Source organism: Anguilla rostrata, chromosome 8 (genome assembly GCF_018555375.3).
Source record: "Anguilla rostrata isolate EN2019 chromosome 8, ASM1855537v3, whole genome shotgun sequence".
NCBI classification, from domain to species: domain Eukaryota; kingdom Metazoa; phylum Chordata; class Actinopteri; order Anguilliformes; family Anguillidae; genus Anguilla; species Anguilla rostrata.
The window spans coordinates 47559725-47582424 of NC_057940.1; the positions used below are offsets into that span (position 1 = coordinate 47559725).

General features: G+C 47.0%; 2 protein-coding genes across 6 annotated transcripts in view; one reads left to right on the forward strand and one right to left on the reverse strand.

Annotated features, from left to right (window-relative positions):
• Nucleotides 1-8868, forward strand: part of LOC135261837 (phosphatidylinositol 4-kinase beta-like) — a 40271-nt gene extending 31403 nt beyond the window's left edge. For 2 of the 3 annotated variants that reach the window (XM_064348481.1, XM_064348483.1), the window contains 3 exons: nucleotides 1399-1519; nucleotides 4331-5106; nucleotides 5362-8868. In XM_064348481.1, coding sequence (XP_064204551.1) covers nucleotides 1399-1519; nucleotides 4331-4512 — 303 coding nt within the window. In that variant the 3' untranslated portion in view covers nucleotides 4513-5106; nucleotides 5362-8868. The remainder of the gene's footprint in view (nucleotides 1-1398; nucleotides 1520-4330; nucleotides 5107-5361) is intronic. The other variant, XM_064348482.1, reaches the window with a different exon arrangement.
• A 900-nt stretch (nucleotides 8869-9768) lies between these two features.
• mindy1 (MINDY lysine 48 deubiquitinase 1) lies at nucleotides 9769-22677 on the reverse strand. Of its 3 annotated transcripts, none has more exons than XM_064348486.1 (11): nucleotides 21934-22390; nucleotides 21200-21423; nucleotides 19606-20337; nucleotides 17630-17687; nucleotides 17293-17357; nucleotides 16467-16625; nucleotides 15936-16038; nucleotides 14579-14721; nucleotides 13867-14067; nucleotides 12314-12463; nucleotides 9769-11833 (listed from the first exon to the last, which is right to left on the reverse strand). In XM_064348486.1, exons 3-11 carry the CDS (start codon nucleotides 20287-20289, stop codon nucleotides 11744-11746), a joined length of 1653 nt encoding a protein of 550 aa, XP_064204556.1. In that variant the 5' UTR covers nucleotides 20290-20337; nucleotides 21200-21423; nucleotides 21934-22390; the 3' UTR covers nucleotides 9769-11743. The 3 variants fall into 3 exon arrangements, with proteins under 3 accessions (XP_064204556.1, XP_064204554.1, XP_064204555.1); XM_064348484.1 differs by having other exon boundaries at nucleotides 19606-20487; XM_064348485.1 differs by lacking the exon at nucleotides 21934-22390 and adding an exon at nucleotides 22657-22677 and having other exon boundaries at nucleotides 19606-21423.
• Between the last annotated feature and the right edge of the window lie 23 nt (nucleotides 22678-22700).

Sequence of the window (22700 nt, forward strand, 5' to 3'; positions counted from 1 at the left end):
AGCTAGATTTCGCCAGTTTGAATGAATGACTTATAGACAGTGCTTTGTATGTGTGAGTAACTTGGCATTTTTGTACGTTGAAAATGTGTTTTTTAAGAGATATCATTTCTTGTTGCACTGTGTTTGCAATGAGTAAGTGATAATAATAATTCATATATAAATACAGGCTATGACAGACATGCACGTGTGGCACTCGCAGAATGACGACAAGTGTTTCGGTGCCACATATTTGAATGAAAACAAGCAATTCTTTTTCACTGCAACTAAAATATAAATGCTTTTAGCTGACCACATACGCAGACGGTCGCTCTCAGCTCGGTTAGCTTGTTGCTAGTATTCGAGCAAAGCTTGCTACCAAGCAAGACATCCTGTGCCTGCAAATGTCACTGACTGGCGGCCGCTGCCATCTACTGGCGGCAGCTGGTATTGTGGCAGTTAAGAGAGAGACAAAAAGATTCTTGCAGTAGTATGTACGTCATGACAAACACGTTTTCAACGTTCAAGAATGTGAAGTAACTCACACAAAAGGTAGCTTTGGTTAAACACGCAGAAAATGCCGAAAGCAGAACTGTCCCAGAAAAACTTTGCAGATGCAAAAGCAGTAGTGTATATGTTGTATTTATAGTTAGCCAGGAAGCCAGTGTACTGAATTAAAAAGGCAAGGATTGAACCCTGGTATATCAGTCCTGTAAACAGTTCCAGCCAAAAGGCCGAGGCACTACCCACTAGGCTATGAGGGAAGTAGATGTCAGAGCTGCAAAGTTGTGCTGTTTTAAACGTGTCAGTCTGTGGCTGTTGCGGTTGTTTCTGTGGGGAACCCTGAAATGTGCCAAACTCTCTGTGCTGTATAGGTGTGGGGCGTGCCGCCCCACCAAGCCGTAACTTGGCTGGATGGCATACCTGCCTTCCCAATCAAGACATCGAATGGGACAATTGTTGTTGCCCACAAATTTTTCCATTTACTTTTTAATACGCTCTGCTGTCACCTGATTGGCTAGTTTGGTTTTGGCCCAAAGTTTTCAAACCAGAGAAAAATGGCAGCATGTTCATAAACTTTTACATATTTCACCTGAACAGTCCACTGAAGTATGTCTCTGAAAACATTTGACGTGAGAAATAGGCCTAATTGCCAAATCTTGACTCATATTTGATCTGTAACACCTAGTTGAACAGTTTGATTTCAGTTTCATGAGCCAGTGCAGTTATGCTGTACAAGCTCATTCGCATAGAGAATACGTTATGCAAGTGAGATGGACACACCTACTCCACCCACCCCAAGAAGCATTTTTCAGAATATTTTAGTCGGTGGAGCCAAGCTGAAACAGTTAGTGCAATTACTCTTATTATTATTACAATATCTCTCTCTTTTTTTTTTCTCTCTCTCTCTCTCTCTCATAGGTAATGGGCGGGCTGGATGGGGACATGTTTAACTACTATAAGATGTTGATGCTGCAGGGCCTGATTGCAGCACGGAAGCACATGGAGAAGGTTGTGCAGATCGTGGAGATCATGCAGCAAGGTACTGCCATTGTGACATCACACGGGTGGGGGGCAAAGTACTGGCATTGTGACATCACATAGGGGTCTAGGTACTGGCACTGTGACATCACACAGTGGGGCTAACATGCAGCAAGGTACTTATGGCAAGCTCTTCTAACATCTAATAGCCTGTCCAGATTCACATTACAGATATCTGTAATTCATTTATGACTAGTCAAAATGCTAATTTAAGGTATCTCTAATTACATTCTGACTGGTCAAAACACTAATTTAATATATCTCTAATTCCATTTTGACTAGTAAGATTTTGCCATTAAGTTCTGTGGAACTCCAATTAAGAGATAAGATAAAATAAGATCAGACTTTATTAATCCCCAGTTGGGGAAATGTGGGTGTTACAGCAGCAGATGTACCAGGCTGCCATCACACAGGCACCATATTCTATATGTTGTGTAAAGATATCTACAGTTCAGTTTTGACTATCTAAAACATGAATTCCAGATATATCCATTTAAATTATTACTAGTCGTAAGTCAGATTCGAGATATCCCCACATTAGTTCTGACTAGTCATAATTTCAATTAAATATATCTTTAATTCCTTGGTATTGAAGATATCTAAATGATCTTTTTTGATATCTGAAACTATGATATTACAATCTGCGCACTTGTATATGTGTTCATTTTGTGTTTGCATCTAATGTTTTTATTGGTTGATGTACATAAAATGACCAATGGGGAGACATATTATTTGTGGACGAGGAGCATTTGTGGCAGGAAAAAAGAAGGAGAAAATGCAAAATCCCCTTAGTTTGGGGCCTTATTGTGTGAACATGTGAAGTTGTTTATGAATTCTGTCCGTTGAAATTGGGTCAGAATGCACAGAAATGAATGTTTTTAAGGGCTGAGAGTCTGTGGCTGTTGCAGTTATTTCTGTGGGGAACCCTGAAAAGTGCCAATACAATTGTAGGTATTTTGAACTGGAGTTATGACTAGTCAAAACTAAAGTGGAGATACTTCAAATTTGAGTTATTACTAATCAAAATCCTTTTAAGATATCTATAAAGAAATTATGAGTATTTTGAAATGAGACTGATCTTATTTTGGAGATATCTTCTATTATCATTCTGACCAGTCAAAATAAATTTATATTACATTTACATATTTTCAGTTATTATTTTGACTAGTGAAAATGCAGTTGTAGATATCAAAAACTGGCTCCTTGTAAGAAGAATTTCCTCGTTCAACTAACGCAGTGACCGCCATGTCAGACCAAACTGAACCAGCGTCAAGCGTCTTCCTCAGCGTTTTCAGTGCTGCGGCCCGGGCGAGAAATGAGCTGTTAACTTTCCTGTCTGTAACAAGACGACTGTTTCGCCGCATCTCTTTCCACTTCCTGGCATTTTCTCACTTTTTTTTTTTAGAGCAGCCACCGCCAATTCTTAAACCAAAATTACTTGGCTAGGTTTGCAGAACATTACATTTATCCAAAGAGATGTGCGAGAAGTGCATACTGAAAGTCGCTGGAGGAGCTACAGAACATAGGTCAGACAAGGAACAATTCTCATAAAGTATCAGCTACCCCGAGCGATGAACATCGCTAGCTCAAACAGTAAGCTAGCTCGCTAGCTCGCTAGCTCAAACAGTAATAAAGACCAATATTCATTGCGAAACCTTGCATCGGAGTCACAGCAGATTTGACTAGGAATAATTGTAATTCAGATATCTTGAAATACCATTTTGATTGGTCAAAACGGAATTACAGATATCTTTAATTATCATATGCATGATGAGTCAAATGACGATTCTTGTGACGTAATTATAGATATATTTAAAGGTATTTTGTCTAGTCAAAATATATTTGCAGCTATCATGAATTATTATTCTTAGTCAGTTTATATTTGCAGATAACTTGAATTATCATTCTGACTAGTCATGTTGTAATTATGATTAGTCAAAATGTTTTTGTAGATATCTAAAATGTAATTATGCATAGTCAGGCAAAATTATTAAATGCTTTAAGGGCTTGCCATAGGTACTGGCACTGTGACATCACACAGTGGGACTAACGTGCAGCAAGGCACTGGCACTGTGACATCACACAGTGGGGCTAACGTACAGCAAGGCACTGGCACTGTGACATCACACAGTGGGGCTGAAGTGCAGCAAGGCACTGGCACTGTGACATCACACAGTGGGGCTGAAGTGCAGCAAGGCACTGGCACTGTGACATCACACAGTGGGGCTGAAGTGCAGCAAGGCACTGGCACTGTGACATCACACAGTGGGGCTAACGTGCAGCAAGGCACTGGCACTGTGACATCACACAGTGGGGCTAACGTGCAGCAAGGCACTGGCACTGTGACATCACACAGTGGGGCTGAAGTGCAGCAAGGAACTGGCACTGTGACATCACACAGTGGGGCTGAAGTACAGCAAGGCACTGGCACTGTGACATCACACAGTGGGACTGATGTGCAGCAAGGCACTGGCACTGTGACATCACACAGTGGGGCTAACATGCAGCAAGGCACTGGCACTGTGACATCACACAGTGGGGCTGAAGTGCAGCAAAGCACTGGCACTGTGACATCACACAGTGGGGCTGAAGTGCAGCAAGGTACTAGCATTGTGACATCAAATGGGGGGCGAAGGTCAGAGGTCATTGGGCAGCTGGCTTTGAGTCTTGCATTCTCATGATAAAGAGAAGTGATGATTCAGAGGCTGATGCATTTCACACAACAGTAAATGATGATTGCAAAAGAAGGATTCTTTTAATTCAACATCAGCATAGATCTGTTGACACATTCTGCCAATGGTCTCTCTCCCAGGTTCCCACCTGCCCTGTTTCCATGGCTCCAGCACAATCCGGAACCTGAAGGAGCGTTTCCATATGAACCACACCGAGGAGCAGCTGCAGGTTCTGGTGGATCAGATGGTGGACGGGTCCATGCGCTCCATCACCACCAAGCTGTACGACGGCTACCAGTACATCACCAACGGCATCCTGTGAAAACACACACACACACACGTGCCACCAACGGCATCCTGTGAAAACACACACACACACACACACACACACGTGCCACCAACGGCATCCTGTGAAAACACACACATGCACACACGCACGCACACACACACACGCAACTGTACCAACTCCAGACATAACAAGACTGCAAGAGGCCACGCCTCCTCACTTCACCGCCTGTCACTGTGTGTGAAGCCCCTCCCACTCTGAGTGATGTAATTAGGCCCCGTCCCTCTCAGGGGTGCCCTGGATCCATGGACCCTCATGACCGTTTTGCTCTGCCCAGCCTTGCTGCTCGTCATATGGGAGATTATAAAGGAGCTCATTGGCTGAGCTGTCCTGCCTGTATGTGACACAGAGCGCCTCTCGAACCCGCTCCACCCGCCACCGCATCTCTGTTCTTCCATCATGAGCCACTATGTGAACTATCCCTTCGTTTACGTTGTTTGTGCACTCGTTTACCTCATTTATGCCCGCCCCTCTGCCCACACACTGCAGCTTCTCAGGGGGCGGGGCCACTGTGAGCCCCGCCCACCAGGAAGGCAAAGAGATGAATCAGTGCTGCTGTTGCTGATGCAGGTGGCTGTGGAAGCAGAAAACGGAGGGGAACTTCTAGGTGACCCCTCCCTCCTCTGACCTCCCACGTACAGCCCCTCCTACACCCCACCGCACCCCAGACCCCACCCTCGCCCTCCCAAAACCTCCAGAGGAGCCATGGCCGGGCAGAATGCTGCCCTTGGCCGCACCCCCACTGTCCCGTCCCGGTGCTGCTCTTAGGATGACTGGGAGTCAGGTTTCCAGGCCGGGGGGGCGGCAGCGCGGCAGCTGATGCAGGTTCCCCTAAAGTCACCCGAAACCCCGGACAAAGGGCTCGGAAGTGGAACAGCGACCCTGGAGCAGGGAACAGAAGCCGCTACGTCAACACTAATATCTCCCTGTTAAGACTGCACGTGTCACCCACTCCCCCGAAAGGCAGGTCTGCCTAAATGAAGTACACTTTTTAGTTTAAGTAGCAAAGGTTTTTAAATTCCATCTTCCTACTATAACAGTGTTTTTACAGCTTTCTGCGATGCGAACGGTCAACCGCAGAATGAAGTCTTTATGTATGAAGCAATGAAGCAGGCCCACTGGTAGCGTTCTCATAGTAAAGGTAATGTTTTGTTTTTTAAAGTGTACAGCTGCACCTGTTTGGTGTGAATGTGTGCACTTTAGCTACAGTCGCGAAGGCGGTCTGTTGTGCGGCTTTACCTCTCTGGCCTTGTAGCATGAAGCCTTGTTAGCGTGTAGCTGCTGCTGCTACCGTAGCTTTTACCTGCACTGGCTTCTCACCTCCGACCCTTCACCCCAGGGGGTGGTTAGTTGTGCCACACAGATTTTCTAGGATAAGCAGATGGTCCCCCCCCCCCGCATTCTGATCTCCTGCTCTCTTGACCTCTGGAGGTTCCAGCTGGTTAACAGAAGCTTGCCAGGTTTCCCTTCCTCCACTGCAGCTGCGTCGCCCCCTCCCCCCCTTCTGAGGGCGCGGCAAATTGGGAATTGGAAGCAGAAAACTGAACTTCAGAGGCTAAGAATGAGGAAACGACCATCTGGCGGGGTCTGGGATATCTGTGGTTGTACTCTGTTGCGCTGGGAAAGTTTAGAAGATCCACACACTTGTGTAGGAGGTGCGGACAGGAGGGTAACTCCTGGATAACTGGTCACCCGTTCACACTACACTTGCCATAGGCCATAGGCTCGACCAGTGGAGACCAGGGTACACAGGTTTTCATTCCAGCCAGGCACTTCTCCGGCTGATTAGCAGGAGTTCACTAACTGCCCCTGCTGAACGAGCTAGAGCCTCTCTTCTCTGTCTGAAGGCGTGTTCATCAGTGAAGTCCGCAGGCGCAGCGATTGGTCGGAGTGAAAACCTGCAAACCCTTGGCCCTCCATGGCACGTGATTGGGCGTCTGCTGCAGTGGGAAATGGTTGCAGACAATCCCTTCTGATAATCAAATGAAATTGGGGAGGGGACTCATAACACTTGTAACTTTTAATTAAAAAAAAAACAATACTAAGCCCCTCGGCCTTTTCCCAATAGTACATGTTTTTTGTGTGTGACGGAGGGGTACGAAAGCACATGGAGAAACGCGTCCGTCATTTCAAGCAGAAGGTGCTCCTCGGGAAGGGCGGGGCCGAGGAGGGGCGGAGCAGTCTTCCGCACGCCTCCCGGACCGAACGTTTACGGCGACCGCTGCGGTGGCGTCGCGGCGCAGAACGGCGCGCTTTCAGATCGGCGCCTGACTGATGAGGTCACGCGTGGAGTTTGAGCGAGCCGTAAGCCTTTAGAACTCCCCTCCCTCTGAGACGCGGACGAACAGCGACTCGCGCGGTCAGTGGGAGTGGGACCGCGGGACGTCCACGTCCACTTTTGAAGCCACTAAAATGAGGACTGTTAATGAAGTTATGTCAAGCGCAGGATGATTAAAAAATAAAAATAAAAATAAAAACATTGTGGAGACTCACAGTAACTGCCTGAGAAAAAATTTCCGAAGTTCCCTAATACTTGAAAAAAATAGGTTATGTAGCTGTGGTTTTTAGAATATAAAAATAAAGAGAGACAGGCCAGAGAGCAACGACTATAACAAGCAAAACAAAACAACGTCTGGCCCTGACATTTGGATGCATCCTTTCTCCCGCTTTTCTTTGAGACGTGGGACTCGCGTGCATCTGTCCCCGTCGTTTTATTCCGTGTTCGGAGGATGGGGAAGGACGACTACCCGCGCAAACCTTTTTTTCAAACAGCCTTCTCCGCGCACTGGACGGAGCTCGCACGGGACCGGCATCTCCTTTTGTCGCTTGAATGGACCTGCCCCGAGTCGCTCGCCCGGACTCTTCCTGTGGACGCTTTGCTCCGCCTCACCATTCCAAGCACAAACCCCCGTCTCTACGAAGTACGAACCGGGACGGCCGTCATCGGCGCGGTCGTCCTGTGGCCGTCCGAAAGCCTCGGCCAACGAGCCGCTTCTGCGGTTTCCTTTCTTTTTAAACGGCCTTTGTACGCCCTGGGAACGGGGTTTATTGTTTTACATGATTCAGAATCACTACGCCTGAGAACGTTTTTCTCCATGAAGTGTCCACTCGCACTTGAATTTCAGAGGTTTGTTTTTTTTTTTTTTTTTTTTTAAACTGTTGCCGCTGTGCTTCCTTGAAAACGGACTCAAGTTTAAATTTTAAGTCCAAAAAAAAAGCCCCCGTATTTAAAGTGTCATGGTTGATACGGTCTTTCACATTTCTCTTATGTTCTGAATGTGTAACATCTGGAAAACTTGTTTTAATTTGTAACCGTTTGAACCGGGCCCTTGTTTCTAGCCTTTTATTTGTTTCGTCTGTTTAAAATGGCGGGTGTGTTTGGCGGTTTTATTGCGACGGTTGAAGGAGGAGGCTGAAGTGTGTTTACAGGCCCTGTTACCCTTGCACTCCCGCCTGAGAAACTCAAAGGTGTTTGACATATCGTGTGTTATCTGTGACTTGCTGACTGGGAGCCAATCGCAGAGGTCTGCTGTGGAGAGCAGTCTTTTGATTGGTCCTTACAAGTCAGTGACTGACTGCACACTGTAGCTCCACCCATTTTAGGGTTCATGGAACATGAAGGGCGTGATCCGAATCGGCGCACTTGCTTACTATTGAGTGTAGAAGTTGCACACAAGTTATATTCATCTTGCGTACTCAGTAGTAGGCAAGTGTGCTGATTCGGACACAGCTCCACAGCCGAAGACTTGCATCAGGAAGTGAGGGAAGAGGAGGTTGTAAGGAGAAACAGTGGCCAGACCACGTCTGGTCAAGAGGACCATGTTGATGAGATGGTTAAGGACCTAGAACAGGTCCTTAACCATCTCTCCTTAACCTAGAAGGTTTTTTAAAAATTATTATTGTTAAACAGCTTAGTATTTTAAGATCCTTTTCCGATTACCTTCAGGGTAAAAAAACATGGAATGCAAACAGTGAACAGATTTATTTATTTTTTCTGTTCATTCCTGGAGTGCTTAAAGCATGGTTGGTTCCGATTGGCTCAGAAAGCCATTGGGCACCTATGGACCAATCAAATGATTTGATTTATTTAAGTGAAAAAAAGCTCCCTCACTTACCTCAAGGGCAAATACTGTTAATAATGTCAGAACGCCCTTTTTTTCTTTTTTTTAAATCCTGCATACTTTTATTTGTTTTTTTTTTTGTTTTTAAATATCAGATCACTATCTCTTTTTTTAACTGCTATGTGAAGGACCAGCTCCCACTCTCCTGTCGGATGAGTTCTCTCTACTTGTGAATGTTTCCTTTGTATAAATAAATTTAACTTTACTCGTCTCCGGCCTGGCCGTGTGTGTTCGACAGCATGAGCAGCGTGAACTCACTACACCACATCACCCTTTCAAGTTAAGAGTCCTGTTATAGATCTGCACTCTTTCACATTGAGTCCTGTTAAAGATCTGCACTCTTTCACGTTAAGAGTCCTGTTATAGATCTGCACTTTTTCACATTAAGACTCTTGTTAAAGACCTGGTTTCTTTCTAACTCTGTTGATTGGCTAAAGTCCACATACCTGGTTTTCAAGCCTAAAACTCCAGCACATATACCTATAGACACTGGCCCTCCAGCACATATACCTATAGACACTGGCCCTCCAGCACATATACCTATAGACACTATGGCCCTCCAGCACTTAGAACTACAGACAGTGCCGCCCTCCAGCACTTAGACCTACAGACACTGTGGCCCTCCAGCACTTAGAACTAGACACTGCCGCCCTCCAGCTCTTAGACCTACAGACACTGTGGCCCTCCAGCACTTAGACCTACACTGTGGCCCTCCAGCACTTTAGAAGTTCATAATTGCTCACAACGAGCTGATTGGTACCTTGCATGGCAGCCTTTCACTGTTGGTGTGTGTGAATGAGTCATCAATTGTAAAGCGCTTTGGATAAAATCACTATATAAATGCAGTCCATTCACATTAAAATCTGTTTCATATTTTTAACCCCATCCTAAGAGGATTCATCATCAGTGTAGACCCTGTATTGCCAAACATCTGCCGTCAATTTGAGAGGGTGCACAAGGATACACATTTTAAGGTCTTCAGCACAAACTGTCCCAGTAAGTGTTCACGGGGCCCAGCTCAACACATGCAGCAATCTCGCTGGCGTCCGCGCGCGTGTAAATTTAGTACCTATTGATATAAACCTAAAATGAAGACATCCACAAGAACGCACATATTTACTGTCCTTTATTGAGATGAAATACAAAGTCAGGTGTGATGTCAGGTGTGTTAACATGATGTGGTCAATCCCTCCCCCCTCTATGGCTACTGAAAACGCACTGGGACATCAGTTGGCTTCTCCGCATTTGAAGAACTATTTGCCTTTATTATTCCGATTAAAAGGTAAGAATTATATTAACACTCATAAGCTCAGCGGGTCAAGAACCAAGTCCCTTCTGCGGTCCGGTATGGCTCCTTTGCACAGTCTGTGTTCCCTAACCACCACTGTTAATTTAAGTTCTCACATTGAGATTATCTTCCCACGCTCCGCTGCAGGTTTTACACTGGACCAGATACAACACACTCTATTAACTGTGTCCTAAAGGGGACTTCCTGTCCCTGCATACTTAACTTACCATATCCTAAAGACAACTTCCTGTGCCTGTACACCAAAGTCACACTACCCTGAAGACAACTTCCTGTCCCTGTACACTCAAGTCACTGAGCCATGACAACACTTCCTGTCCTTATACACTCAAGTAACTGCCCTAAAGGCACTTCCTGTTTCTGTACACTAACTGAGCACTAAAGTAACTGAGCACTAAAGTAACGGAGCCCTAAAGACACTTCCTGTACACTCAAGTCACTGAGCCATAAAGACGGTTCCTGTCCTTGCACACTCAAGTAACTGCCCTGTACACTAAGTGAGCACAAAAGCAACTGCCCTAAACGCACTTCCTGTCTCTGTACACTAAAGTAACTGAGCCCTAAAGGCACTTCCTTTGCCTGAAAGCTTAGCACAATCCCGCCAGGTGCAGTGACTGCACACAGGACCGGAATGTTCTGTCGGTTCTGACGTATTGGAAGGAATCTCTATGCCCAAGGACCCAAGATGGCAATTTGTTCTGTCCTAGAATTTGGGACAGGAGCACCCCAGAAAAAAAGGATGGGGGGGGTAACCTGTACTTGTGAAATGCATTCAACCTTTTATAGTTTTTTGCACAATATTTCTGTTGCATTTCCCGTTTGAACTGGACCAACCAGTAGACCAAACTTCTCATACGTGTGCTCATGTGACTTCTGATGGCCAATCAGATCATCTTTTTAAAAAATTGCAATAGAAGCCTGCACAAGATCCAATTGACAGTCAGAAACACAGCTAGGCTCTGTCTCCAACAAGGGGGAAAATGTCTGAAAAAGGGTAATGGGGAGGATGTACTAACTTTTTATTTATTTTTAATAATTTTTAATAAGTTTTTAAAAAAATCAAGCAGGTTAACAGGTTAACCCCAGAATGCACTTGGGGGAGTAGGTCCCCTGTGTCTCCCCCTTGACTGCAGGTCGACCCCAAAACTTCAGGCCGAACTCGAAAGCAGTTCGGGAATTTTTCCCACCCGTCTCCACCGGATAAAGTGGGGGGGGTGGAGGGGGTCTCCCGTCTGGTTCCGACGATCTGCTTTGAGGGTTCCATGGTTACAATTGGCAGTGAGGAATGATGTGCACCCCCCTTCCTCCCACACCCCTCTCCACTTCCTGTTTCTATTTGGCTGGATGTGACAAATGTGAAGAGTGTGTGTGTGCATGAGTGTGTGCGTGTGTGAGTGTGAGTGTGTGAGTGTGTGCGTGTGTGTGCGTGTGAGTGCGTGCGTGAGTGTTTGCATGTGAGTGTGTGTGTGTGAGTGCGTGTGAGTGTGTGTGTGCGTACGTGTGTGTGAGTGCGTTGTAAGTGTGTGTGTGTGTGTGAGTGCGTGTGAGTGTGTGTGTGTGTGTGCGTGAGTGTGTGTGAGTGCGTGTGTAAGTGCGTGTGTGTGAGTGCGTGTGTGTGTGGACAGATGTTAGGAGGTGTGCAGAATGGGGGGGGGGGTGATCCCCAGTCTCAGTTTGGTTGAGGGGAGGGGGGGTACCAGGCTCCAGAAGGACCCAAGCTCCTGGAATAACAGGAAGGGGCGGGGTGGGGTGTGGCATGGGGGCGGGGCAGTGGGAGAGGCTATAGTATGACACAGTCGGAGTCGTCCTTTTTTTCGGGGCGCCTCCTCTGGCCGCCGCCCTGCTGGGCGGGGTGTGCCGGAGCTCGGACCTGTTGGAAGGACAAGCCGGTCGGGACAGGAATCAGCGCCTGACTGATGAGGTCACACATGGAACTGGGTAAGAAGGGGAATGACCTCACTTAACCAGAGCAGGGGTCATAAGGTGTCAGCAGGTTTTTGCTGCATCTCAGCAACTGAGTTTTTAATTTTACCCTTTAAAGTATGAGATGGTAAATATGAGATTACAGTGTTCTTAATTGAACATTCTGATGCTGATGTCACAATCCCTACTGGTAACTCTAAGCAATGGGAGTTCTAGAACACTGACAGAATTTTGGAGAACAAAAAATTCCAAAAAAAACTACTCTTCAAAAAGTTAAGAATACTTTGTTACCAAGTGGCTGCTGATTGATCAGAGACCACATAAAACAGAACCAGAGATCCCTGAGGTAGAGTTGTGTGAGCTGGTGTGAGCTACACTGGTGAGTGTTCCTGGTGCCCCCTGCTGGGCACTGTGGGAAGTACCGTACCTGCGGTGCAGAGGGCTGGCCACCAGGGGGCAGCTGCTGTTGCTGCTGCTGGTACTCCTCCTGCTGCAGCTGCCGGGCCAGCTCCAGGTCACTGAGAGGCCCCGGGGCCGCGCCCTGCTGCTGCTGCAGGGACATCGCGACCATGTAGTCCTGCAACACACAGATGCATATATATAAACACACTAACATACACACACACACACACTGACATACACTCACATATATATATAAACACACTGACATACACACACACATAAACACACTAACATTCACACACACACGAACACACTAATATATACACACACACACATATACAGTACTGTGCAAAAGTCTTAGGCACCCTAGATTTTTAAATATAATATATTGTATATATTTGGTCTTAGATGTTTATTTTTGGTTTTCTGCATTAGTGTGTCAGTAGAAAAGAGAAAATTTGAGATTTCCAAACTTGAGTTTTCCAAAAAATGAAATTTTACAGATGCATTTTTGTATTTTGTTAAATAAAGTAATATTTTAAGTAATAGACTACTTTTCAGATAAGAAACTTGATCAAGGGTCTCTGGGATTACCTGGAGAGCCAGAAGCAAGCGAAACAGCCAAAATCTGCAGAAGAACTGTGGCAAGTTCTGCAAAATGCTTGGAACAACCTACCAGCTGATTTTTTGATCTATATTATTTTGCTCTATATTATTTTTTTGATATTTATAACCTTTCATTTCATTATTTTTAAAAGCATCTTAGCTGTACAGCATTTTTTTTACAAGACTTTTCCACAGTACTGTATATAAACACACATTTAAACAGAAAAGCATAGATTAAAATGCACACACTCAAAACAAAGACACACTCATAAGCAAATCACTTATGAGTAAACTTACATGCACACTAGCACACTCGCGCGCGCACACACACACACACACAATATACAAATACACACACAGACATTCATTTAAACACACCATCACTGATTGACACACACAAATGAGGTCAGCATTCACACACAGGGAAGATGTGCTGGAGGGTTTTACAGTGGAGAGATTTGCCCCTTTAGCTCCTCCACTGCTCAATAACTCATTGACCTGCTATATTGGCATGGCTGCTTTTCCTCAGAGCCATAAAAGACTACATTTCCCATAAAGCCAACATTTCCCACTGTCCCACTTCACACAGCTCTGCATTTATACAGAGGAAATTCACATTAAGAGCTTAGCCCAGGGGCTACAACCACACTGCCCCAGGCTTGTGAATCAAACCTGTGATCCCTGTGATCCCCCCCAGCTACACTGCATGCCTAATTCAAATTTTGGCATTTCCCTTCAATCAGTAGCTGATTTAGGCTAAGACAAGCTGTGGAGACTCTCTCACTGGTCAGTGGCTTAAATCGAGTGCTTAACTGTCAACATAAACCAGCAGGCATAGTGTCCCTATGGGAGCAGAGTTTCAGATCCCTGCTTTGGACTTTAAATCACTGGACTGGTGAAGGCCTCAACCAATCAGATCGCTCCGCCTGCACAGCAGAGCCAATGTTGCAAGGGCTCCGCCCACCAGCGCACCTGGTCGATCTGCTGCTGCTGCTGCTGCGGAGTGAGCGCGGCTCCCGGGGCAGCGGGCGGGGTGGTCCTCTGCGGCGGGTGGCACAGGCGGAAGTCCGAGTCGCAGAAGTTCCCGTCGCCCTCCACGTTGTGCAGGCTCTCCCACACCAAGGCCTCCTCCTGCAGGAAGCCCTGGTCCGTCACCAGCAGGTACAGGTGGCCCTGGAGACCGGGGGAGGGGGGGGTGAAAGGTCAGCTGCAACCGCTATTCACACATTACAGCCCTTTGCAGCAGGAGTGGGAAACCCTGTTCCCGGTGGGCTGGAGCACATGGAGGTTTCGGTTTCCGCTAATTACCCCCAGCTCAATTAGCTAATTAGCTCCATACACCAACACCAGTTTACTCACAGTGAAACGCTGCCTACAAGAACACAACAACAAACTTCAGCTGTTAGTGATAACAATGCCTGTAATGTAATAATATTATAATAATACTAACAATACTAAATACTAAATTATAATAAATAATACTGATAATAATAAACAATATAATAATAACAAACATAAAAAACTACTTGTACTGCACCTTTATTCCAAAAAACCCAATGCGTTTCACAGTGCCCAGTGTGTGTACGGCACAGACATGTTCACTAATAAAAATGTAGCTGGAATGTCAGATGAAGCAAACGGCTGGGCTGCATTAGCCCGTTAAGAGCTGAACGGAGGGAGGGACCTTGTGCTTGATCATGGTGCTGAAGTGGTTGTTCCTGAAGAAGACGGACAGCTCCCCTTCCTTGGCGGTAGTGTTGAGCTCACACAGGCCGTGGTACGAGAGCTGGGTCGCCGTGGACTCCAGGAACTGCTCGGCAACCAGGGCTGGAGAGAGAGAGAGAGAGGGAGAGAGAGAGTGAAAGAGAGAGAGGGTGGGCGAGAGATAGAGGGAGAGTGGGGGTGAGAGAAAGGGAAAGGGAAAAGGGAGGGAAACAGTGATGCAGGAGCGAGGGAGAGAGAGGGAGAGAGATGTAGGTGGAGAGGCATGGTGGGTGGTGTGTGGGGGGAGATCAGTGTTACTCATCCTTGTAAACCCGCTTCTGCTGACATCGCCTTCCGTCCCCAACCCTGCGAGCCGTCGTCCATCATATCAGCACTTACACACACACGCACACACACGCACACCACACCACACACACGCACGCACGCACCCTGCCCACACGCACACCACACACACACGCACGCACATGCACACACGCACGCGCACGCACGCACGCACGCACACACACACACACACCACCACACCAAATCAGCACTTCCACACACACACACACACACAGCACCACACCAAATCAGCACTTACACTCACACACACACCACATCAAACCACTACACCACACACATCAGCACTTACACACACACATGCACACACACCCATTACACCACACCAAATCAGCACTTACACACACACACCTCACCTCAGCATTTACACACACACACACACACCACACCTCACCCCACATCAGCATTTGCACACACACACCGCACCCCACCACACCGCACCCCACCCCACATCAGCACTTACACACACACACAGACACACACACACACAACCACACCCGACTCCACCCCATCACACACCCACCCTCTCCCCAGGGCACTTTCCTGGCTGTCTGCCCAATTTCGTTGCCAGATCCAAAGACTTTTCCTCAGCATCCTAAATGCTGATGAGGCAAATGATTTGATCTCCCACATTTGAAGAAAAAAGGTGAAGATAAGTTACATTTACATCTAAAACCCAACACTTAACACTCTGTGAGTAAGAAAACGATGATGGCTGAGCAGCTTTTTTGGCGAGGTGTGTCAGCGACGCTACTTCCTGGTGACGGAGCACGTTGGCTCTTTGGCCACCAGGGACATCATCAGCTCTAGAACCTCAGGGGCAGATCCATTGTTCGAGACTGGTGTAGCCCCGCTAGAGAGAGACTGACTCACAGCCAATCAGAGAAAAGGGCGTGTGTCATGAGGAAAGACAGAGCCAGTCAGAGAAAAAGGCTTGTGTCATCAGGAAAGCCTCAGCCAATCAGAGGGCCGTTTACCTTCGCTGACATGGCTGCTGTCCACAGACTGCTTGTAGTTGATGATCTTCTCCACCAGCTGATTGTAGCTGAGTTTCCCCACTGCAGTCGCCATCTCTACACTCTGCAGGGGGGGGGGGGGGGGTTAGGGTTAGGGTTAGGGTGATAACTGATGACTCTTCAGAGCACTGAGTCACCACCCACCACATTGTGAAGTTGAACAAACCACTTCCTGCCTCCCATGTCTTCAGGTTCTTGTGTGAACGGTTCATCAGCCTAAAGCTGAACTGGGACTCAGTTGGCCAGGAGACAGAACGACACGGTAACTGAGTTTTCAACCATCTTGGATTATCTATTTATGGGATGCATGTAAGTACGAAGAAAGAGGAACAGTTTTGTAAAAATACAAAAAATACATGATCTGACAGAAAACAAGGCACTTTCATACGCTCGCTCTGCAAACCCCTTGGGTTTTTCCTGAAAGGACTTTAATGTTTATATTGTAGTGTTCCTTCTTAGTGGCCCGTCCAGTGAATCACGCGCTGTCTTTACCTGTGGGTCTACCAGCCAGCCGTGGTACAGGGGGATGTCCAGCAGGTCGAACACGATGCACTCCGGCGTGTACTCGAAATCAGACACCCCCGTGAAGCGTACGTTGACATCCAGGCCAGTGGACAGCTTGGGCAGGACCGCCATGGCGTCGCTCATGTTCTGGGAGAGGGGTGGGATGAGACCGGGGGGCATAAAACTCACTGTGTTACATTACAGGCATTTAGCAGATGCTCTAATCCAGAGCCATTTACATAGCATTTACACTGCATGCATTTATACAGCTGGATAATGGCTGAAGAAATTCAGGTTATTAAGTACCTTGCTCAAGGGTATAACAGCAGTGTCCTACCTGGGAACCTGACCTGCGACCTTTAGGTTACAAGGCCAGTTCCTTACCCATACTATAGACCCATACCTACTACACCGCAGCCCTCAGAGGAAGGCAGGACAGTGCCGACCTCCTACCAGCAGAGGGCGCACATTTTACCCCTCGCTCCACACCACAGTTCTACAACTACTTCTGTGATGATTACGCGACCGCCATCTCAGGCTTCCTGTGATGTCACCTCCCTCAGGAGCATGAAAGACAACACTGGGGAAAAGGGCGTGTCGTCCAGCCGTACGCGTAGGGGCTGTAAGTAATTCTGTCCGCTCTGCGCCGGCGTAAATGCCGTTCCCTTCACCCCCGTGAAATGTGTTCACCGTCTCAGACCGTGCTGGCGCTCTGCAAGTCGCCGAACTCGCTCGAGACCGAAAACAAACAAAAAAAATCCGCCCCAATAAAAGATGATGATTTCAGCATTGCTGGGTGTGTGCGTGTTCTCACCTGCTGAAAGTTGAGCTCCATTCCTTGTACCTTCTCCCTTGGTTTAATGGATAACACACACTCCCCTGTAGAGGAAAACAGAATGGGGAGGGGGGGGGGGGTTAGCTTTTTAGCACACATGTATTTCTTTGGCTCTCTAAAGAGACCCAACACAAGAGTTGCCAAGCCAGCTTCTTTTGCAGGTCAGAACCAAGGTGCATTCTGGGACACTGGGCAACAGGCAGGGTTAACTCCCCCTAATACACATTCATATACAATCCAGGAGAACACAGTTGAAAAGCCAGTTTTGCCCCCCCCCCCCACCCCCCGAGCCTCCCAAGTCTCCCGAGCCACTTACCAAGGTGAGTCATAAGGTCCTCGGTGGTGATGACTTCTGTTTGGGCAGGTAACTTAGCCTGAGGAAGAAACTGAAATCTGTCAGACGCATTTCTGAGGTGAATGTCTGATACAGCTGGGGGTGGAAGGTGCAGTCAGCTGGGGTGTGAAGGTCAGCGCTAGTCAGCCTGAGGGAGTGGGTGGTGGGTGAAGGTGCAGTCAGCTGGGGGGGGTGGTGGTGAAGGTGCAGTCAGCTGGGGGGGGGTGTTGAAGGTGCAGTCAGCTGATACAGCATTCCACTCTGAGGCGTTTAAGTGTCAGATAAATATTTCCTTTAAGAGAACAGGATTACCACATCAACGCAACTTGAGCACGGCCCGGGTGTTTGACTGGCGCAGGTGGGCGTGCTTGCCCCACCCATAGCTGAGAACCCACCAATTAAACCGCGCAGACCACGAGACAGCAGCCAATCTAATCAGACCTTCAACCCCGACAATGTACGGCCCGTTTTCCCCCGAGTGCTTTCACTGAACTCCTTCGCTTAAAATAAAGTATTTACCATTTCCATTGTTGTATACAGTTTCAAAAGCTTTCAAAAGACTAGTGCACACAGTACCATTTTCGCAAGACTCACACGACTCATTACATTACAATCACCTGACAGATGCTCTTATCCAGAGCGACGCATCCACCCTTCCTCGCCTCCACTCCTCGCTCAGTGCTGGTTATAAAGCTGGGCTTGACCGTAAACCCGCAAGGCTATTTTTTTCGCCTCGCTGTGCTTCTGCCGTGTGTAATCGTATCTGGCCATTTGCAGATCGATTAAGCGCGCCCTCGCGCCGTCGCCAGAGCCTGATAACATCCCCGTCTCCCCCGGCGCTCCAGCGCCAGTTCTCCCTTCGCCCTCGCTCGCAGACGCCCAGTGGGCTCTCCCCGCCCCCAGCCGAGGTAGAGCCTCACAGAGAACAGGCCTCCTTCTGTCGCCAAATGGTTCACTTTCAACAACAGCCACCCTCCAGCCCCTCCCCCCTCCACCCCCCCCACCCAACGACATGTGAAACTAGACACTGCCCAGGAATCTGCAAAAAAACAATTTCAAGGCTGCTCGATATCCACTTGCAGACACTCAAGACGATACGAAGTTAAAGCTGTAAAGTGAACACCAGGCACCAGCGATAAACTACAGGGCAGTGTAGTATACTGGTTAGGGAACTGGGTTTGCAACTCCAAGATTGTTGGCTTGATTCCCAGCTAGGCGCTGAAATTGTATCCTTCACAAATGTACTTAACCTGAACCGCTTCAGTAAACAACTGGCTGCGCAAACGGATTATATGGAAAAATGCAAGCTGGGTAAGTCTCTCAGGACAGGAGCGTCTGCCGATTGCCAAATCACAAAATATGAAATGGAAAACGTCATAATAGGTCACCTAGGTTACCAGAAAAATCAGCATGCTGGTCAACGGGACGGTCAACCAATAAATAGGTGGGGTGCTTTCTGGGACAACAGTATTAGCAAGAGGGGTAAAGACAAGCATACAGTCATGTTGTCAATTTTTTACTAACCCCACCTCCCTTTAGATGAGCGTCATTTTCTCTTGCCATTGGTGAACTCACCTCTGTGAATTTTAACGCTTTGAGGTATGAGGTCACAAATGTGTGATTAGAACGTTCCTAACTGAACATTCTAATGCTGGTGTCACAATCGCTGCTGGTAACTGAAAGCAATGGAATTCTAGAAAACAGTCTTAAGAATTTTTGGCATTCCAAAAAAACATACAGTTAAATGGGTTAAAATACCAGCAGATATGCTACAGTTGTCGCTTATGTCAAATCTTGGGTCAGAGTTTAAGGACAAAGCAAATCCGCCCAGCCAACTCATAACAGTAATTTCATATGCTAACTGTTGTTTTGATAAGGAACATGTAGAGTTTAGCCTTTAGCTTCTGATCTGAAACTGGCCATTAAACCCCCGCCCTCCCAACCTTGAGCGACCTCACCTGCCAGCGCAGGAACAGGATGTTCATGATGGCGAGCAGCGGACAGGGCCCGTTCTCGCTCTGCGTGATGATCGGCGTCTTCTTGTCCTTCCACATGATCCACTTCACGAAGTAGTACGCCGGCAGGGCGGGGTCCGAATCTGGCCCGGTCCCGGCAGGGCCTCCTACCACCATGGGGGGGGAGGCGGCAGCAGTGGCCCCCAGGGCCTCGTCCCCCAAGCAGGGCAAGTCGACGGACGGGGACTGTCCTTCGGCGCCCAGAGCAGAGTAGGAGGAGGACAGAGCCTCGTCCGGCGAGTTTCCGTTGTTCCCGTCCGAGAACACCAGGCTGGGCACGGAAAAGGAGGCCGAGTCGGCCGATTGGCTCCTCTCCTCCGACCTGCTCTCCGCCTCTGCGCTCCCCCCATCCGTAGGGTCCTCCTCGCTCGCCAGCGCAACACTTGCATCATCGGTCGCCGCTTCAGTAGGCTCCTCCCCCTGGCTTTGAAGGCTGTCTACCATACAGTCAGCTGAAGTCTCCGAACAGGCCGATGCAGTTGGGTCTTTCAAACTGCTGTCTTCCCGTGTTGGGCTGGAAACCTCTTCCGCAGTAGGCACAGCGGCCTGGTCTTTGGAGGGTTCCTGGGTGACCGAGGGTCCACTCTTCAGATCCTCTCCGATCACCTCTGAGCTGGAGTCAGCCATGCCTTACGATGGACGTTATTTGTGGTCAATCTTTAATTAATCTGTGCACTTGAGAGTGAGGAAAATAAGACTAAATTGTCTCTGACAACTACCTTTGAGCAACACGCACCGGCTCGGCCTTCAACTATAATGACACGAGTGCTTGCCGGTGCTAAATTTGTCCTTCACGGAATATGGAGTGTTCCGCTTTCCTGGTGACTAGAGTTTAGAAAAACAGACAGTTTATTCGCATTCCTGAGTAAAGGAAGTTTTAGAACGGGGCAATGGTTTTCCTGAAGCATTTAGAGATTAGCATAATGGACGGCAACCACAGACACCGCTGCTTTTCACACCCTCTATCAATTGGGAAAGCGTGACATCGACCTGCCTCGTTTTCCTATCGTCTCCAACCCGAACGGTAAAACAAAAATGGAATTTATAGTCGGATATCTAATTCCACATTTGCACACCGGCCAACCTTAGTACAAACCAGTGACAATTTTAAAACACAACTTTATCGACCTTATGCTTGAAAATATGACTAGTCATATACAACACATTGACCATTATTTTTCCAGATTATGTGAAAATTAGTCCCTTTAAGCCTAACGTTAGCTAGCATATCTTAGTAAAAGTGTTGAGCTGACTCGCTAGCCAAATAGATAGTTGCTCGAAGTCACCACCTAGCAATAACTAACGCCACATTAGCTATAAATGTTTGGGGCATCGCCGAGCTAACGTTAGCTTGCTAGCTAAGTCTATAAAAGAACAGCCACATTACCAGCTGTCTGAGAAAATGCTTAGCCAAAATATGAATACAAAGTGTGTTTCTTTTGGTAGCTCATGAATCGCTGCTTGCAGCTAACGTTAAAGAAAATTATCTAGGCTATTATAATATAGCAAACCAGGTAAAAAAAAAAAAAAAAGTCACCTGCTGCTGCTATAGCTATTTGGGCTGGCCAAGCAGTTTGCTTCGTCCTTGACAGCGTTGCTAGCTAGCTCAGCTCGTTGGTTAGCTGGCTCAGCTCTTACCAGCGTCGTTGTGTCAGTCTGTGACAGTTCAAACAAATCCCCTACCACAAAATCTCAGGTTCAACTGTGATCACAAGTTTCAGGTGAGGTGTTCTATTCGAGTCACCATCTTTTATTTCAGCTCTGAAAACAAAAGAAAGTTCATATAGAGTACTGTTAGAAAACAACTGGAAGTGAAGTGTAGCCCAGTGTTGCACACTACCTAAGCAAATTAGTTGTCGTTCGCATCCTAGCGAGATTTACAAACGACACGGTTAACGGCAGCTAGCTAAACACAATTCTGTCTCCTGTATTTAGGGACTCCATAAGGAAATGTATGGTTTTATCGTAGCCAACGTTACATTTACTGGAGAAACTCGATAGCCAATATATTACACCTTTAAAGAAAGTGTGCAACACCCTAGCAAAAGAATACCGTTTAAAAATCATTATAGTCTAGCTAACTTTAACTTAGACTAGCTGTCATCTACATCTTACTCATAAACAACAAACTAGGTAGCAGACTATTTGATCGTTTAATCTGATAACTAGTTAACTAGTCACATCACACCATTGCGTCTTCCTTAACTGAGTTCAAGAAATGGTAGCCAGCCATCGTTAGTCGATTGGCTAACTGGCTAGCGAGCTACTTACCGTTTCCATGTGGCTCCGTCCAAGAGGGACTTAAATGCCTGTGTCAGCGTCTACAGTCCGCTGCCTAATGGATTTAAGCTCATTTCTAGCTCACCAGCTTGCTTAGCGCTCCCTAAATCGCCCTATAAACGCGCGTGGATAGCTAGCTTCTCATCGCTCTGTTATCACTGTTGTTGCTCAAGCTTTCCCTGCTTCCTATTCACTCAACTCTGTAAACAATGACGTGACGAAATCTATTGCTAGGATTCGGAAATCAGCCACAGGCAAAAAAAATTAAAAGTCTGTTTTAACTGTTGATATCTGAGCAAGTATTTCGCTGTCACCGATGAGTGCTTTGTTGAAACGAATAAAAGAATACATCTGAGAATATCTGAATGTTGTTACATATACAGTATGGAGTTAAAACATATAGTAAACCTAAGTAGCGTGTTTGCTAACGTTAGCTGCCTAGCTGCCAGGCTTGTTCGTTTTCATGAGGACGCAAGTGGTGGGATGACTCAACTGCAGGTGTCGCTGAGAGAATGACAGTGGTATTGACAGTTTAGTACTGGTATTAGCTACTTACTCTTTTCAGATTGGAGTGTGTTAGTAAAGTGGCAAAGGCACTTTGCTCTGAACGAAGCATTGAATATTAGTTTTCCCATGTAGTTTTCACTGCATGCACTGGCGTGATAGGATACTTAGATTTTGTTGTAGTTTGGGCTTCCTGACTCCCAATACTACACATTTTACTCTTTTATTTGTTCCACTGTTCAGCACAAAACAAT

Coding starts and splice junctions, on each gene's coding strand:
- mindy1 (XM_064348485.1), bottom strand. CDS start 20,289: ATGGCTGACTCCAGCTCAGAGGTGATCGGAGAGGATCTGAAGAGTGGA. Junction 17,358..17,629: donor GGACCTTATGACTCACCTTG/GTAAGTGGCTCG, acceptor TTTCCTCTACAG/GGGAGTGTGTGTTATCCATT. Junction 14,722..15,935: donor CAGCAGCCATGTCAGCGAAG/GTAAACGGCCCT, acceptor CTCTCTCTCCAG/CCCTGGTTGCCGAGCAGTTC.